The 18,296-nt window shown below is 32.8% G+C and overlaps 1 protein-coding gene across 1 annotated transcript; it reads left to right on the top strand.

The window, feature by feature from the left end:
• Window positions 1-2,127: 2,127 nt before the first annotated feature.
• LOTGIDRAFT_161966 (hypothetical protein) lies at window positions 2,128-16,905 on the top strand (the record flags this gene model as incomplete). The annotated part of the gene is made up of 11 exons (XM_009057839.1): window positions 2,128-3,364; window positions 3,644-3,788; window positions 4,833-4,972; window positions 5,084-5,140; window positions 8,707-8,833; window positions 10,834-10,961; window positions 11,381-11,764; window positions 13,605-14,155; window positions 14,439-14,603; window positions 14,886-15,046; window positions 16,446-16,905. 11 exons carry the CDS (start codon window positions 2,128-2,130, stop codon window positions 16,903-16,905), a joined length of 3,555 nt encoding a protein of 1,184 aa, XP_009056087.1.
• Between the last annotated feature and the right edge of the window lie 1,391 nt (window positions 16,906-18,296).

The raw sequence follows: 18,296 nt of genomic DNA, 5'->3' as shown, positions 1-18,296 counted from the left end.
TCAACTACAGGCTGATAATGAGGCTTATATAAATCAACTACATTTTGCTGAAGAGGAAGTGAAGAATTTGAAAAATCAACTAAGACAAGCTGAGGAATACAGACGTCTGTATGATGATAATATGAAAATTAACGAAGAAAGAAGTCAGATAATCAATCAATATGAAGTAAGAAATGATGAACTTCGTCATAGTTTATTGCGTGCTGAAAGAGAAATACAGTCCCTGAATCAAAAGGTAGTTGAATTAGATGCTCAGACCAGAGTTCAACATGAAGCTATCACTAAGAATGAAACTCAGAAATCCTCACCAAGAACCATGAATGGTGACCAACCAATGTCACAATCAACTCAAGTCTACATCAAGAAGCAGAATACGATTATTGCAAAATTGCAGACTCAAAATACAGCTATTCAGTGTCAGTTTTCAACTTTGATGAACCAAAACATCATGTCTCAAAACCATATTGCCTTACTGGAGAGTGAACATGAGAACCTGTTAACCAGTCATGAAGAATTACAGTACTATCATGAAAGAGTTCTTGCTGATCATGAAAAATTACAAAAGATCCATGAATTATTGTTGTTAGAATATGAAGATCTAGTATCAGAATATATCGCAACCAGAACTAATCTACTCAATAAACAAGCGAAAGATTCCAGAAGACATGATGTTGATGATTGCTTATCATCTTCATCTTCAACAGAAATGAAAGGTTATGCTATGAAATTCAATCGACTGGAAATGGGAGCTGACTACCAAGAAGATACATGTGATTCTTTAGAAGATGCTTTTGAAGATTTTAGTGGAATTGATCAAGACATGCAACAAATGGAGAATAATTTCAACACTTTACATCAGATTAACACTACTTTAGAAGAGGAGAATGAAACATTACTGTTACAACTACAACAATTACTGAACCAGAATCAAGATTTATTGTCCTCAGCTATTGATAATAAAGATCATTTTAATGAAGAAGAGAAAACATATATTGAGAAATTGGCAGAGTTAAGAAGAAAGAAGGAAAGATTAGAAGAAAAATTAATGGAACAATATGCCAAGCAGAAAGACACACCAAAGAAGAGTCGTGGTTTCAGTGCTTTAATTAAGCGTGTTCGTGCAATGATACAGAAGTCTCAGAAAAATAAAACTAAATCATCATTAGAAACACAGAATTCAGTGTCACAGTTAAATTTGAATGTTAATAATTCAGCTAAACGTGATAATGATGATCAACCATTGTATCATAGTAATTATGATATTGGGGATGACCCAGAAAAGCTGACACTAGTTGAATTCCTCACTGAAGGGATGGACAAATCAAATTAATTTATTTTTTCTATTTAAACTTTGCTCCAGAAATCATATAAACTGTGTAAAAGATATATCTAATGGTGCTAATTAGACTGTGTTCAATCATTTGATAAATGTCAAGGAGGGTTCAAATATTGAAAAAGACTGTATATATTATTTAATTTGTTAATTGACCATGACATGTGATATCAACCATTTCTTACAAGACAACTTATTCACTGAGAACATCAAACCTGTTTAAAAGGTGATTTGATAAAGGTTTTTATAGTAGATATAAATAATGATCTATCACAGAGTTTCTTAAAATGATGACAAGTTGTCATTTTAACATTTAAGTGTGTATTATTCTGGACATACCATTACTGGTTGGCGTAGCTAAAAAATTCCTATTTCTGACACTGAGGTTTCGATTGGTCAAAAAAATTGTGCATCTGTCTCTTTAAGCGTAGAAGCCATTGCATGGATGACTCAGCTGTAAGCTTATTTGATAAAAAAATTATTATTAATATAGAATGGAATAATAAATTCTGAAAATAAAAACTGTCTTAAAATTAATCTATGTTGTATGTTAACAAATTTCTGTTCAATTTACTTTAAAAATACCTGTATAATTAACAAGACACAATAACTGAAAATTCAGTGTTAATCATTGACCAAATTTAAACTCCGTTAACTTAGATGTCACTCAATACTTGCATTGATGTGAAGAAAAAAGCTCTGTATGTAGTGAATAATGATGCCATTTCACAACCAAGTTTTGATATCTGTTTCAGACCTAAAGTTAGCCTATTCAGACAATACAATAAGTCAAGATGGATATGGAAGATTTAGAAGGCTCTGTTGGTAGTGATCTGGATGATTTGATAAATATAGAATGTGATATAGAAGATGATGACATTGAGAATATAGATACATCATTATTATTATCAGATACTGAGCCAGATAATCAACCTGAAACCAAAATGGAGGTGAAGGAATCATCACCATCTAACATCTCAAAATACAAATCAGACAGCAAGAAAACAGACACAAAGGAAGAAGTAAAGACAAAAGTTGAACCAAAGACCCCTCAAGCGAAAAAGGCAGATTCATTCGAAGTTGAAGTTAAAACACCTGTAATATTGGAGACCAAACCACTTGTGGCTAATATTGAAACCAAAACTTCTGTCAAAACAGAACCCAAAACACCTGTTAAAACAGAAACCAAAACACCCATTAAAACAGATGTCAAAACATCTGTTAAAACAGAAATTAAGACCCCAGCAAATACTGAAAAAAAGCTATTAGTAAAGGTTGAAGAAAAGCTAGCTGTTGCTAACAAGGACAGAAAACTCCCAGTAAAAGATGAGACTAAAACACCAGTTAAAAGTGAAAGCAAACCTCCAGAAAAAGCTGAAACTAAGACACCTTTAAAACATGAATCAAAGCCTGCTGAAAAAACAGCTAATAAGCCTCCTGTAAAAAAATCAGATTGTAAACAAGTTGAGAAAAAAGAAGACTCTAAGAAAAAAGAATCAGCATCTGTTGTGCCATCAGGTACTGATCTGGTTGTCATTGAAGATGATGATGATGAAGTTCGTAGTGTTGAAACAATTGAAGGTGACGTAGATGATTTTCCAGAAGAATGGATGGTTCTTGATGAAATGGATGATGATCCAAAAGGAAAAGACAGTGGGAGTAAGAATATAGATGACAAATCCAGAAAGGACCATGATTCTTCAAGGTATAGAAGTCGACGACGAAGAAGTAGAAGTAGATCAAGGTCCAGATCTAGGTCAAGAAGTCGATCTCGTGGACGTGGTAGAAGTGATAGCAGACGTAGAGATAGAGAACGGGATTATAAATCCAGGTCATCATCTCATAGAACACCAGAAAGAAAAGAAACTGCTGCCAGTAAACCTGTTGAAAAAAGTAAACCAGTTGAAAAGAAGGATACTAAATTACCTGAAAAGAAAGCTACTACCCCAAAGACAACTCCAGTTGTGAAACAGCTTGAGCCATCAAGAGCTGTAGACCCATTCAAAAATATGAGAGATACTATTGAAAAATGTAAGTATTTTCATTAATGGTGTAGCTTTACCAAATAGGGTGTTTATGTGACTTTGGATTCTTGTTGAAGTAATTTTGGTTCAGTAGTAATGAAGAATACATTTAATAAAAGTATGTATTAAATCTAAAGGAACTTTCCAAGTATGTGTAATACTAAAATTTCTTAATTAATAATTAGATACCATGGGAGATCTGTAGAACGTGGCTGTGATTATCACATGGAAATTTATGAGCGTATTATTGGATATGAGATGTGTGATAACTTGTTGTATTTTGTAGTTGATAAAAGTTGGAGATGGAATTTAAAGATTTCACCAGTAGATATCAATGATTTAAACAATGAGACTTTTAGACAGATTATGGCATTAGCTAATGATAGTGTTCTAGTTTTTAATATGCAGAATGACAAAAAGAGAAAATATGGGTTAGTAATATTTTTATGGCATATCTTGTTTTGCAGCTTTTTGTCAAAATCAAATTATGACTTTCTGACCGTAATTGATATTAATGGTATTTATTATAGTCTTAAACCACTGATAGTATTATATTGTTCAGAAATTACAATAATAAACTAGAGCCACACATGGCACAGAGTGGGATTTTGCTAATGCGGCAAATTTGCAAGAGAGAAAAATCAACCTTCTAGTTAAATTAGGTCATGTGCCAGGACAGTCTAAAGTTACAACATTTTCTGTGTTTGGAAGTAGATGTCAGATATCATAAATGAAAGTATCAGTGAATAGCCAATGTCAATGACCTTTGACCTTGTAAAATGTCTAGTTGTGTTCCAAATTTCAAGCTTCTACATCAAATGGGTCATAAGATAAGACCAAGTTCAAAGAGGCAAAAATATTGTAAAAAAACACTCAAATTTCTCAAAATCACGAATTTCAATTTTGCTTCAAAAAACAATTGTGATTTATCCAGAAAGAGCATGAAAACCACATTAAGAATTATATATATCAATTACACCGGAAGTGAAAGTAAATTTCCTGTTTGAACCAGAAGTGAAGTCAAAAGTTCGACCGTACCATTTAGTGTGTGACAAATTTTCAAATTTGGAAATAATTTAACTGCTATATCAGAAATTACATGCAGATTCCAAAAATGAAAAACCTGAAAATAATTGACTCAAAAATGCGACCTCTAGAGCTAATTTTCTACTTTTTGCACATGTTGAACTGTGGCACTTCCGGTTTTGCAAAAAAGTTTCAATTTATATGTATGCACAACATTGCCTATATGGATGCTCAAGGCAAGTTGAAAGGTTTGCAGTAGCAAAGTCCCACAAATATTTTCACTGCAGAACTAGTCAATACATGAAATTGTACAGCCAGATTGAAATATTAAAACTTATTAAATATTAAATTAAATGACTGAACAGAACAATAACTCATTTAAAAGGTTATTTAATTAACATCAAATGTTCATCAAAGTAGATTTGTTAATATTGTTTGTATGTTTGTAGATTTTTAGACCTTTGTTTGACATCAGCTGGTGAAATACGTCAAGCTATAGATAAATTATCTCAGCTACGATTGGAAACCAACTTTGTCCACGTTAGTGTATCACATAAATTATTTGAACAGAATGCTGGAACTGAATCAGGTAATTAATTTATTATTGCTTTTCATATTGAATTTTGGATATTTAAAGAAATGTATAGATTTAATTTTTTATGTAAGTATAAATTAATTGTTATCTATTCTCTCCTTTCAGCGCTCTTAAAATTGGATCTGAGAGAAGGAAGACATATTACATCAGCACCAGTTAAAGGTAGGTTAAATCATATAAAAACACACACCAACATTGGATACTTATTAACTGATCAATGTCAATCTTTGATGTTGTCTTTTTTGAAGATCTTGTCTCTTGATAAGATTGACAGTTTAATTTTGTGTTTTCAAATTTGATGAGTGATGATTACCAGCATTAATTGGTTATTGTCTTCATTTATATGTCAACTTCTCCTAATGTAATATGAAAGAAGACAGAGCCTTGTAGCTTTTGGAGAGCTGAAGCAAGATTGAATACATTCTGGTTGAAGCAGATGGATTTCAACACTCAAGCTGTCAACAGTGAATAGTTTTAACAACATATAAAGGGTTTAGCATCTGATACTAAAATGCTACTAATCAAAAGAGCTTCCTCAATAAACTCTCTCTGGTATCTTATTCAAATGAAGAGGAGTCGTAGTTTTCTACCAAAAAAAAATGAGATTTGTCATAAGTTTATTAGTGTAGTATAGCCAGTATTAATGATGGTTGCTAATGTAACATATACATATTCATTTTCAGTCCTGTATACCAACTCTACTGTATTTTATAAGTACCCTTTTCTTTAAAGAAACCAGATTTTGTTTGTGTATAGATATTCAGAGGCACTAAGCCCTGTTGATATTCAAGGGAATTCATGTTCATACTGGGAAACATCAAATCTAGTTCAGTTCTAGAAGCAGCAAGTCCACCTGATGTCCAGTCTGATGCATCAAAACCTGTTGATATTTAAAAGCTACCAGATTTATTCATATTTACAAGTATCAAATCCAATTGATATTCTTAAGAAGCAAGTCCTGTTGAGTCCATAGAAAAGGCAAGCCATATTGAGTCCATAAACAGCAAATCCAGTTCATATTCAGAAGTAACAGGTCCTTTTTATAATCAGAAGACCCATTGCACATGATATTCAGAAATCATGTTGGTATGGATCTGCAAGCCATGTTGGTATGTAGAAGCAGCAAGTCCTGTTGTTATGTAGAAGCAGCAAACCCTATTGTTGAGTAGAAGCAGCAAACCCTATTGTTGTGTAGAAGCAGCAAGTCCTGTTCTTATGTAGAAACAGAAAGTCCTGTTCTCATGTAGAAGCAGAAAGTCCTATTCTTATGTAGAAGCAGCAAGTCCTGTTCTTATGTAGAAACAGAAAGCCCTGTTCTCATGTAGAAGCAGAAAGTCCTATTCTTATGTAGAAGCAGCAAGTCCTGTTCTCATGTAGAAGCAGCAAGCCCTGTTTTTATGTAGAAGCAGCAAGCCCTGTTTTTATGTAGAAGCAGCAAGCCCTGTTTTTATGTAGAAGCAGAAAGTCCTGTTCTTATGTAGAAGCAGCAAGTCCTGTTCTTATGTAGAAGCAGCAAGTCCTTTAGGTATATAGAAGCTTTGGCAAGTCATTTTGGTATGTAGAAGCAGCAAGTCCTTTTGTTATGTAGAATCAGCAAGTCCTATTGTTATGTAGAAACAGCAAGTCATGTTGTTATATAGAAGCAGCAAGCCCTGTTTTTATGTAGAAGCAGCAATTCCTGTTCTAATGTAGAAGCAGCAAGCTAGTCCCGTTCTTATGAAGAAATAGCAGATCCTGTTGAGTCTTAAGAAGTAGCGAGTTGGAATGTAGAATTGGCAAGTCCTGTTCATGTTTCAGAAACAGCCAGTCCACTTCATATTCAGAAGCAGCAAGTCAGTTTTGATAATCAGAAAAATCAAACCCTGCATCAAGTTATATGTGGTTTATGAAGCTAGAAGTTGTTTCCTTTCTGGAAGCCAAAAAGTACTGTTTGTATTTGGTCACCTATGTAGGAGTATGTTTTTGTGATGCTATCTTTTTTTTATTCTTATACCTCCATACCACTGCATTTGCATTCTGTGAAACTTGTCGTTTGAGGTTATACAGGTAATTATTAAAAGAAGTCATTCTTGGAGCTAATCTGGTGTTTAGCTTTTCTTATATTGTATGATTTGAAATCCCACCTGTGTCTTGATGCTGAATGTTCCTGTCCATAACACCACTTGATATTGAGGACCCATTAAGTATACTACTCATCATGTTGACATTGTATTATCTTAACATCCATGTATGGAAGCTTATCTAGTCTGTATCTTGAATTTTATCCAGTCTGTTTGTTGATGCTTAACCTGTTTGTATCTTGAAGCCAAACAACTTTGTATCTTCAGTCTGTATTAGAGCTAGTCCAGTATTCAATTAAGTCTGTTACTGGTCTGTCAATCTAGTCTATATCCTGGGGCCAGTCCAACCTGTATCTGGAAGCCAATCCAATCTGTATCTTGAGGCTAATCCAACTTGTATTTTGAAGCTAATCCAACCCGTAACTGGAAGCTAATCCAACTTGTATCTTGAAGCTAATCCAACCTGTATCTTGAAACCAATCAAACCTGTAGCTGGAAGGCAATCCAATCCAACCCGTATCTGTAAGTTAATCCAACCTGTATCTTGAAGCTAATCCAACCTGTATCTTGAAACCAATCAAACCTGTATCTTGAAGCCAATCCAACTTGTATCTTGAAACCAATCCAGCTTGTATCGTCAACCTGTATCTTGATGACACCCAACCTTATGAAGCCAATTCAACATATATTTTGAAGCAAATGCGACATCTATCTTGAAGCCAATTCAACATGTATCTTGAAGCCAATCCAATTTCTATCTTGAAGCCAATTCAACTTGTATCTTAAAGCCATTTCAACCTGTATATTTTTGTCCTGCCTAGCCTATATCTTGGAGCCAATCTTGTTTGTATCTGTGAGACAATCCAGTCTGTTACTGGTAGCCAGCAGTCTTGTCTATACCTTGATTAGTATCCAGATTGCATCTTGAAACCACTTGAAATTTACCCAACCTGTGTCTGGAAAACACTTGAAATTAACCCAACCTGTGTCTGTAAACAACTTGAAATTTACCCAATCTTTGTCTGGAAAACACTTGAAATGAACCCAACCTTTGTCTGGAAAACACTTGAAATTTACCCAACCTTTGTCTGGAAAACACTTGAAATTAACCCAACCTGTGTCTGGAAACTACTTGAAATTAACCCAACCTGTGCCTGGAAACCACTTAAGACTTACCCAATAAGTATCATGAAACCAACCTAGTCTGAATTTGGAAGCCAAACAACAGGTATCTTGAAACCTATCCAGCCTGTTTATATTGACCAATGTAGTACATACCAGTCATGCCTGTATCTACAAACCAGCCAAATAAAAGTCACTAATGCTTGTATTTGTTTCTTCATACAGTTCATTGTGTATGTCTCAAGTTTTGATGAAGTTTTCGATATTCATGATTGCACATCTTACAAACTGAACATGGAACCAAAACAATCAACTGAAGGATTTCAATAGCTGTATTATGTACTAATGTTTTCTAGATTTCAAAGATGCAAACATTTGTCTTGTCATAGCAGTAATTGTAGTTGAGGTCATAGGAATGTTTACTGTATTAGAGATACCAATACAAATTATAGATGGTGACCTGCATGAAAGATTACAGAATGTCATATTCATCAACTCTTGAGTAATGTAGCTATAATTTTGCTATGTTATTTGCATATTTTTTAGGCACAGAGAAACAGAGGAAAATCAATATATCCAATGGCCCAAAGGGGATGTCTAAAATCATACTAGATGCAATATTTGCTAAAATAGTAAATATTGTAATAACAGATAATAGCGAAAATGAGACTAGGTAAGTATTTGATTCCAGTAGATTTTTTTATGGTGATCCTGTGTGATAAGTAATGGAACAGTGTAATGTAATTCATATCAGTAAGTATAATGAATGAGAATTGTCTTCATAACGCCTTCAAATCAACATGAAATCAGCATACATCTTTTTAATTATAACCTTACATAGAACTATAAAAGTAAATCTTAATTTCATTCATTTATTCCTATCCAATTATGGAAACCTTTTCTGTAAACTTGAATTTGCAGCAATATCTTCTTTCTTATAACTGGCAATATCGCAGTTGATCACTTGAAAAAATAACTGATCAGAGGCTTCCGATGGCTGGAACCTTTGCCATACCACATAATAGATGACTGACTGATAATCATGTAGGTTGGGTTTTTATTGATATTAAAGGTTAAAGTGCAGACTTTAACATTGGAAATTGTTGGAAATTGTTGGTCTTCTTCACAAGTCATACAGAAAAGGGCTGTTTTTCTCCTTTAGGACACATTCACCGTTTGTATTATCAATTATAGTCTGCAGAAATGGAATTGATCAGTAAAGCTTATCAGTAAGAGTGATCACATTTTGTTGTTGAAATTTGAGCATTCAATTCCATGATTATCTGCATTTAAAAATGTCATTGATATCTTATCTTTTCCTGAAACTTCACCAAGTTACATGTAGTTTTATACTTGTTTTGTCATTTCGCTCAATGTTAGATGTACATCATATCACATTGATTTAGTTGTAAGACAACTTCTGCCAGTTCTTTCAAGCCTTTGGATACCAAGAAAGTTGGAATTTCAACCTGATTTCTACATGATCTCATCTATCTATGGATGAAAGTGATTTTTATTCACATTAATTTCTTTCTAGCAAACTAAATCTGTTACTATTTATTTCTTTAATCTATACAATTATTGGATTAAATACTTTTATCCGAGTATAAGATTTTATGACTTCTTCTCCAAAATAATAAGTTTCTGGCCTAAAAAAAAGTGCATTGAATCCAGGTACTATCTTCAAAGAGTTTTTCAACCCTGCTTTTCCCCCAGCTATAATACAGGTAGAACAGCAAGAAGACAAGTAGAAGAGAGCTGACATAAAAAATAGTCTAGTCTTTGGAATAGTACAATAAACCAAGCTTCTACAGGATACATACTGTGTGCTGTGTAAGAAGACCTTTCCTTGATAATCTTATTTGAAGCAGAAATTTAGTTTTTGTCTTTAAAACTAGCGAATTTAAATCAATATACATTTTCTTGATACTTCTACACCTGAGACATTGATTGGTAATTATGAACTTTACAAATATTAGACAACACAACTTCTACATAATATATCATTACTGCATAATTACTTTGGGTAAGTATCTTAGACAGCCTTTGAAGGAAACTGTGCTTCATCTACAGTTTTGTTCAAATCTTCAATTGTAAGCAGGACATTGTACTTTGTCCTGCAAATGATGCATATAAAAACTAACACAACTATCCATACCATAACATAAAGACATAAATCTCAAAATCAGAAAAGAAATTAACATACATATATCTGGTTTTACCAACTGTTTAAAACATAATCAAAGATGATGAAAATTCATAATACAATTATAAACTTATTTTTAATGTTAAGATAAAAACTATTTAAAAATATACGTTCACACTGAATCATAAATAATTCACTTGCTGTTAATATCACCTACCTTAAAATAAGTCTCAAATTGATTATTAGACACTGAATTGTCACTCAAAATATAGATTGAGATGAGATGCCATTACTTCAATGATATGCTTTAGTCGAGTCTTATTCGGATTTTTTTTATCGCTCTATTTAAGATATTCTTGAGCTGTTTCCTTTTTTGACAAAAACTCACCCTTTTAATACTAAACTTGTATAATATTGTTAATTTTTCTGATAATCAGTACTTAATGATTTTCAAATTTTTAAATATGTTTACCTACCTATCGTTAACCTATTTATCATTCTTCACAATTCCCTGTTATTTATTTCAGAAATGCTACTGTTATGTGTTCTAATCCTGAAAGTGTTGGTGGTGTATTAAGGTTTTATCAATCTGTAGTTATTGGTGGTAGAAGATTACAAATACGCAGTGAAGTACCCCCTCCACCTCCTCTGAAAGGTAACTACAAATTTATCATATTCATTTGAACTAAATAACAAGTTTTTAAATTACTATAGTTACAAGTTTCTATTTCAGTTGAAAAAATTCCAAACATTCATTGAAAACTTTATTTATGTTTAATGAAAGTGTGTCCAATCCTTTGTATCTGATCTTAAATTTAATATATTATTAGCATTTAATGTGTGCAGATCAGAAGAAAACCCTGTGAACCATCTTCTTTTTCCAATATTTAAATCCATATCATGGGAAACAATACAACTTGCTAAAATGACAAAAAGGACAAAAATACCAAAAAATAATTGGACGATATTCTTAAATGTGAACATTGTCGTAGTCTCAGTCCTACGGGAGTAAGGAGCTTTAAAAAGATTTATTTCCCTTTACGTGTAAGCTTATGTTATTAACTTGTTTTATAGAGGCACCAAAAGAAGACAGAAAATCTCCAGCAGTATCTGGTAACAATGATAGTAAATCTAGTAATCAGAAATCATGGCAAGATGATCGCAACAAACGTCAAAATGATAATCGCAGACGTGGAGGTCAGAACAATAATAATGATGGTTTACTTGGACCAGAACCAGGTGCACAAGACAGACGTCGTGCTATAGAGGAAGCTGAACGAAGACAAGAATCATTGAGTAGATTAGGTATAACAGTTGGTGTTGATGATTTCCTAGAAAGACCAGGTCTGTTGGAAGCTCCTGATATAGTTATTAAAGAAACTAAAAGATTACAGAGAGAATTTAGTCAGAATCAACAAATATTTGAGAATAATATGATACAAGAATTCAGAATGCAAGGTAACAATTTTGCTATCTTAAGAACTTACTGCCATGAGAATTATTGTTCAAATAAACAGATTAAATCTAAGTCTTTCTGTTCGTTTATTACAATTATAACTAGAACCGTGACAACGGTACCGAAGCAGTGCGCATCCAGATACCTTATACAATTGTGAAACATTGCATTTTAAAGTAACAATGAGATTTCTTACCGAAAAGCATGTAAACATTCAGTAGAAAAAAAGGTCGTTTAAACCGTTTAATGTTCTGTAGTAAATAGATGCATGAATTTGATACCATTCGGTACTAAAGGGTTTCAACATTCGGTACTAAAAGGTGTTAACATTCGGTAGTAAAAAGTTTAATTTTCAAATAGCTGTAAAGTTAAAAGTACAAATCGCACAGCAAAAATGAAAATATTTTTGGAAATGTCTGTCAAGTACAATAACTTGAGGTCAACAAAGGCCAAATAAAAGAGATATAAGACTTAAAAGTGTTGAAAATTGCTGCTTTGGGACATCTGAAAAAAGTGGAAGTATGTGTTGGCCATCAAAGATCAAAGTATGAATTGACATCATAGATCATTGTCCTTTGACCTTGCAAAGATTAAGGTCATGCATTTCAATTGTTAAAATATCCAAATTTAATAAACTGTAAAACCTATTCCCTTGTTTTACAGTAAAATGTCCAAAAAATGTAACTTAATCACTAATTGTCCCAAGTAGTGAGTTATTTTTATGCAAAATTTCCAGGGTGACAATTGCAAACTTTCCGAGTTATAACAATTGCAAATATTTAGGTAAAGGTGAATAAACCTGGATGTGCCACGCCCACTTCAAAAATTTTGGTATGTCTCATGATGTGTAGAATTTAAGATAATGTTAAAAATTTCAAGTGTTTACAATCATTGGATCATGAGATATACATAGTTATATGTTTTTTAAGGAAACAGTGACTGTCGGTGGATTATAGACACCTGTTAAATTAAGCAAGTTACTATAGAAGTCAATACAAAATTTTCAAATTCTAAAAAGCGCAATATTGATCAAAATACCAAGTGTTATTGACAATTACTGAAAACATAAAACCGGCAATAAAAAGAATGCAAAAGGGAAATTAAAAAATCGGCTCCCACAGTTTTTTTGCGCAATCAATTGCAGTTTACATAAACATCAGAAGTACGCACGTCCATTTTTACCCTGAGGCCCCATTTTGAGTTTTATAAAAATTAGTCATATCAAAATGGCGTCTAACATGTTACTTCCGGGTCAAATTTTTTTATTCTAAAATCTTTATAGGGACAAATCTAACAAATTGAAAAAAGTTGAAATTTCAAGTTTAGAGGCGAATGACATCAAAACCGAAAGTGTTATCGAAATTTTGAAAATAGATTTTTGTCAGGAATCAAAATGTCTATCTACTATTAAATTTTCAGATCGGTTGAAAGAAATTTGTAGAAGTTGAAAAAAAATCAGCGACAAAAGTCAAAATCTGAAATTTTTTAAAATGCTATTTTTTAGTCATTAGTTTAAAGTAACAAACAAAACAAAAATTACGGTCAAAATAGATTCAGAATTAGACCAGTAATTCGAAATACGCAATGAATGGTTAATATCATAGGTCATTTCCGGTTAGAGGAAAAGCCGTCATTTTACATTTAAACAATAGCGACACGCAAGATATAAGAGATAATGGTGTCAGATAACCCTTGTATGTGCAGTTTGGCTGGGAGCGTGACCAGAAGTAGACAAAAAAAAAAATAGTCATTTCGAAAACTAAGAACGCACTATAATAATAGACTCTGCCTTTATATTATCTGAATCTGGTGTGTGGTGTTAGTAAAGTTTGTGTATTTCAGAGGAGATGAGAATTCGAGACATAGAAATTAGACATCAAGCTGAATTGGCTGAACAGAAACGCCAACAAGAGGAATTAATTTTGAGAATGCAACAAGATCGTGACCAGCATCTTCAAGCACAGAAACGTATGGAACTAGAACAACAAGAGAGAGAGAGAATACAGAGACTAGAACGAGTTAGTTTAGAAAAAGATCGACTAGAGCGTGAAATGATAGAACGTGACAGACTAGAACGTCTAAAACAAGCTAAACTAGAGAGTGAGAGACTTGAAAGAGAAAGAATAGAGAAGAAAAGAAAAGAAGAGGAAGAAAGAGCAAGGAAAGAGAAACTAGCTAGAGAACAACTAGAAAGAGAGCAGAGAGAACGAGAGAGGCTTGAAGAAATCAAACGACAAGCAGAGTTACGTCGACAGAGAGAGGAAAGAGATGCTAAATTACGCCAAGAACAACAACAAAGAGATAGATATATACGTCCTGATCTGCATCATGGTTCATCTAATAACTGGCAACATTCTTTACATCTTCAAAATGAACAAGAACAATTTGAAAAGGTATGTACTCAAGGATTTTCTGTTTAAATAGATTATATCAAATTTCAGAAAATAATGAAAAATATTGTCCATCTAAATGCATCCATTTCTCTGCTTAGAAAACTGTCTACAAAGCAAAAATTTATGTGTTTGATGTAGTGAAGATCAAACATTTCACATTGGTATATAATGTACTTAATAGACAAAAGCTCTGGCATCCTATAACTTCTTTCAGGATCAAAACTTTTGTTCCAGATAAACTTGTGTGAATTTTTTGATTAATTTCTGTTGATTATTATCATAGGAGATTGGATTACGAAGTGAAACAAGAAAGAGACAAAGTCGTTTTGATGTACCAGAACAACCTGTAGAAGAGAAGAAAAATCTACACCAGAAAATACGAGAACAATGGGAGAAGCAAGTAGCTGAAGCCAGTAGATCTAATCAACCTAGTGGACAAAATAATCAGGTATCATCATATTTTCATCCTTCATCCTTACTTTTGAATTATAATCAACCACAGTACTAAAACCTCTGATTGGTTGAAGATTGAATTGACAAATCTGATTTCTTGAAGGAAACCTGTGGGCTACAAACTAACAAATCCCAGGATGATAATTTGAAAGTTAAAATCAAAGATATAAAACTGAATAAATAAATCAGTGCAACAGTTTACTTGAATAAATTGATATCTATTATACATGAAATTTCTACTCCTGTTATAACTAAACATATTGACACTGTTTTGTAGCGTGATGACCGCCGTAATGAGAGTAATGGTAATAATCCAAGTGGTAATTGGGGTAGACCTGACCATATACCTGGTAGATCAGATCTTAGTAATAAAGATCCTTATGGTGGAACCTGGGATATGCCTGGTAAATCTGAAGGCAGTGGTTATGGAGGCAGTTGGTAAGAAAATATTAATTATGGAATCTTAAAAAAAAACTTCAATGTTCATTGATAGATGGAATTAATTATAATAACTAATAATCCCATTTCATAAGGGACATAACCAAAATCAGAAAGATTCTTTCTGTGTACCAGAAAATTTGTGATGATTTCTACCAATGTAACTTAAGCAGGCCTCACACAACACGACTTTCCCTGAACATGTCTTTGTCCAGCGTTTCCAAGAATTGATTGACAATGTTTTCCCACTTCTAATCTAAGGTCATGCATCTCCTTATAATATCATAACCTTCCTCAATATGGTTAGCCTATATTATAGTCACTTGGAAATAATTCAATTTTTCCATATTTTCTACCAGGCCTATAATAAGGCCACCCCCCTTCCTTGTACTACAAGAAACAGAAAACAGACTCTCAAACCTTATGTCATTTATAGTAACTGAACTTGGGATGGTGCTGGCACTGGAACTGGCAAAAGCAAAGTTTTAATTGCTCAATCAATCTGTCATGATTTTTCGATGAACGGTTTTTGAGTTATTGCCGTTTACTTACAAAAAAAACGTGTCAAAATTTGTTTGTGAACACAATAGAGACTACAGTTTTCAACTGTTTTAATGAAATTTGGTGTGATCATCGATATTGATTAGATCTTGGACAAGTTTGAACTTGATGATTTTTCGAGTTTTTGTGTTATAGCCTTTGACTTAAATAAAATACTTCAAAATTTGTTCATGAGCACAATAGAGACTACATATTTTATGTGGTTGTGATGATTTATATTGATAAATGAAATGAATAGAATTTTACGTCTTTTTATTTGTATTGATGAGATCTTGGTCAATTTTTAATTTTCAAAGATTTCATTCTTTGCCCTCGATATAAGTTTGTGATTAATAATTTGATGTATTTGTGTTATTGATATTGATTTTAAAACATTTTGTGAAATTACTCAGCATAAATAACTGGCAGTAAATATATTATATATATCATTGAATTCAAACTAATGAAATTTCTTTAATATGAGAAAATTCGTACTTTAGTCACTAAAGACTGTTTTATCATTTCTGACAGCTGCCAATGGTATATTAGGCAAGCTATCTTTTGTCAGGTTAAAAACTCACGACATTGGAGCAAAATGGCAGTGTGAGGCCCACTGTAGACTTCTAGTTCAATATTTAGCAATTAATAGTTTCACATGAACATCCTATTATGCCACTACAATATGATCATGTCTGTATAATATTACAAATAAAATTGATTTAAAGGGATTTGAATTGATTTTTATGAAGTATAATTTTTCTGGCTTTATTACCTTTTGTACATGTTGTGATTTCCATATATTCTGTATAGATTGTTTGAATTCTATTTTTAAATCTCATAATTTTTATCACATTTTTAGGGGAGCAGCTTCAAAAGGTCAAGGGTTACTTGGTGTGGCACCAAATCAATCAGATCCAGTCCCATCAGCCTATAGCTCAACTGTCAGAGAATATGGACATCAAGGTGGTAAACGCAATAACCCCTGGGGTGACCAAACACCAACTTATGGTGAGAAGCGTAATAGAGGAGCTGAGATTAGTGATTTTAATTATCAACCAAGGGATTTGCCATCCTTATTGGGAGAAAGACCTGGTGAACAATGGAGTGCACCACCAAGTCGAGAACAAGGGAGAAATTATGATCAAGGCAAAGCTGGTTGGGGTAGTGGTGCAGTTGATCCTTATAGAAATCAAGGTCATCATCAACAGCAATCGTATCAACCTCAACAGCACCATCCACAACAACATCATCAGCAACAACATCATCAGCAACAACATCAGCATCATCAACAACAACAACAGTATCATCCTAACTGGTAGAATCTTATCAAGGGTTATAAGTATCAACTTATTTTGCTGTACATAGCATATATAATAGGTAGATGTTATATAAAGGAGAGAATCCCAAAAATTCAGGATTAACTGTAATGTATTTATCCCTGTTAAAAAGTGTGTGGTTCTGATTGTTTTCTTGCAAGATATGAAAGATTATTACTATGTGATCTTAAAATAATTTATGCATGTTTTTAATGTTGTCAGATGAAAGCATAACTTTACTAAGAAATTGCTAATTGCACTGCATTGTTTTGCAAATGACTATTTTTTTTTTTTTTTTTTTTTTTTTTTTTTTGTCTGCTTCTGGTCACGCTCCCCAGCCAAAACTGCACATGTCACACATTGTCTGACATTATTATTTCTTATACTTTGCGTGTCGCTACTGTTTAAATGTAAAATGACGTATTTTCTTCCAACCAGAAATGACGTATGACGTTAACCATTCATTACGTATTTCGAATTACTGCTCTAATTCTGCATCTATTTTGACCGTAACCTTTGTTTTGTTCATTACTTTAAACCAATGACTAAAAGATAGCACTTTATAAAATTTCAGATTTTGACTTTTGTCGCTGACTTTTTTTGTTTTAATTTTAGCGTTGTTTTCAACTTCTACAATTTTATTTCAATCGGTCTAAAAATTTAATAGTAGATAATCATTTTGATTCCTGACAAAAATCTATTTTCAAAATTTCGATATCACTTCCGGTTTTGACGTCATTCGCCTCTAAACTTGAAATTTCAACTTCCGGAATTTTGTAGGTATTTGAAAAATTCTTTTTGAAATTAGTTAAAATTGTCCCTATAACAATTTTGGAATGAAAAAATTTGAACCGGAAGTAACGTGTTAGACGCCATCTTGATGTGACCAATTTTTGTAAAAATCGATATTAAGCTTCAGGGGTAAATCTGATTTGTGTGATTTTGGTGTCTAAAGAATCTGCAATCGATTGCAAACAAAACTTAGGAAGCCGATTTTGGATTCGTATTTTTTATATTTCCGGTTTTATGTTTTCAGTAATTGTCAAAAATATATATCATATCTAGTGACTTTGACCTTTGGTGACCTTGTGACCTGAACAAAAGTTGTTGTCCCTGACGAGGTATATCCGATGATATCCTCACTTTTGTTGTGCATCGTTAACTTCTGGTTCTACAGCCATTGGAAAATCACGATTTTTAACTTTGAAGAGCTCTGTCACGTGACCTAATTAACATACGACAAAAAATTCTTATATATTCTTTGAGTGCATAAAATCTCCTTTTTGGTGATATATCACACTTGATATTTTGATCAAAATTGCGCGTTTTAAAAATCGAAAATTTTGTACTGACTTCTATAGTAACTGTGCGTAAAATCACGGTGTCTATAATTT

The sequence above is a fragment of the Lottia gigantea genome, assembly GCF_000327385.1.
Source record: "Lottia gigantea unplaced genomic scaffold LOTGIsca_31, whole genome shotgun sequence".
Taxonomy (NCBI): domain Eukaryota; kingdom Metazoa; phylum Mollusca; class Gastropoda; family Lottiidae; genus Lottia; species Lottia gigantea.
This window is presented reverse-complemented; position numbering and strand designations above follow the sequence as displayed.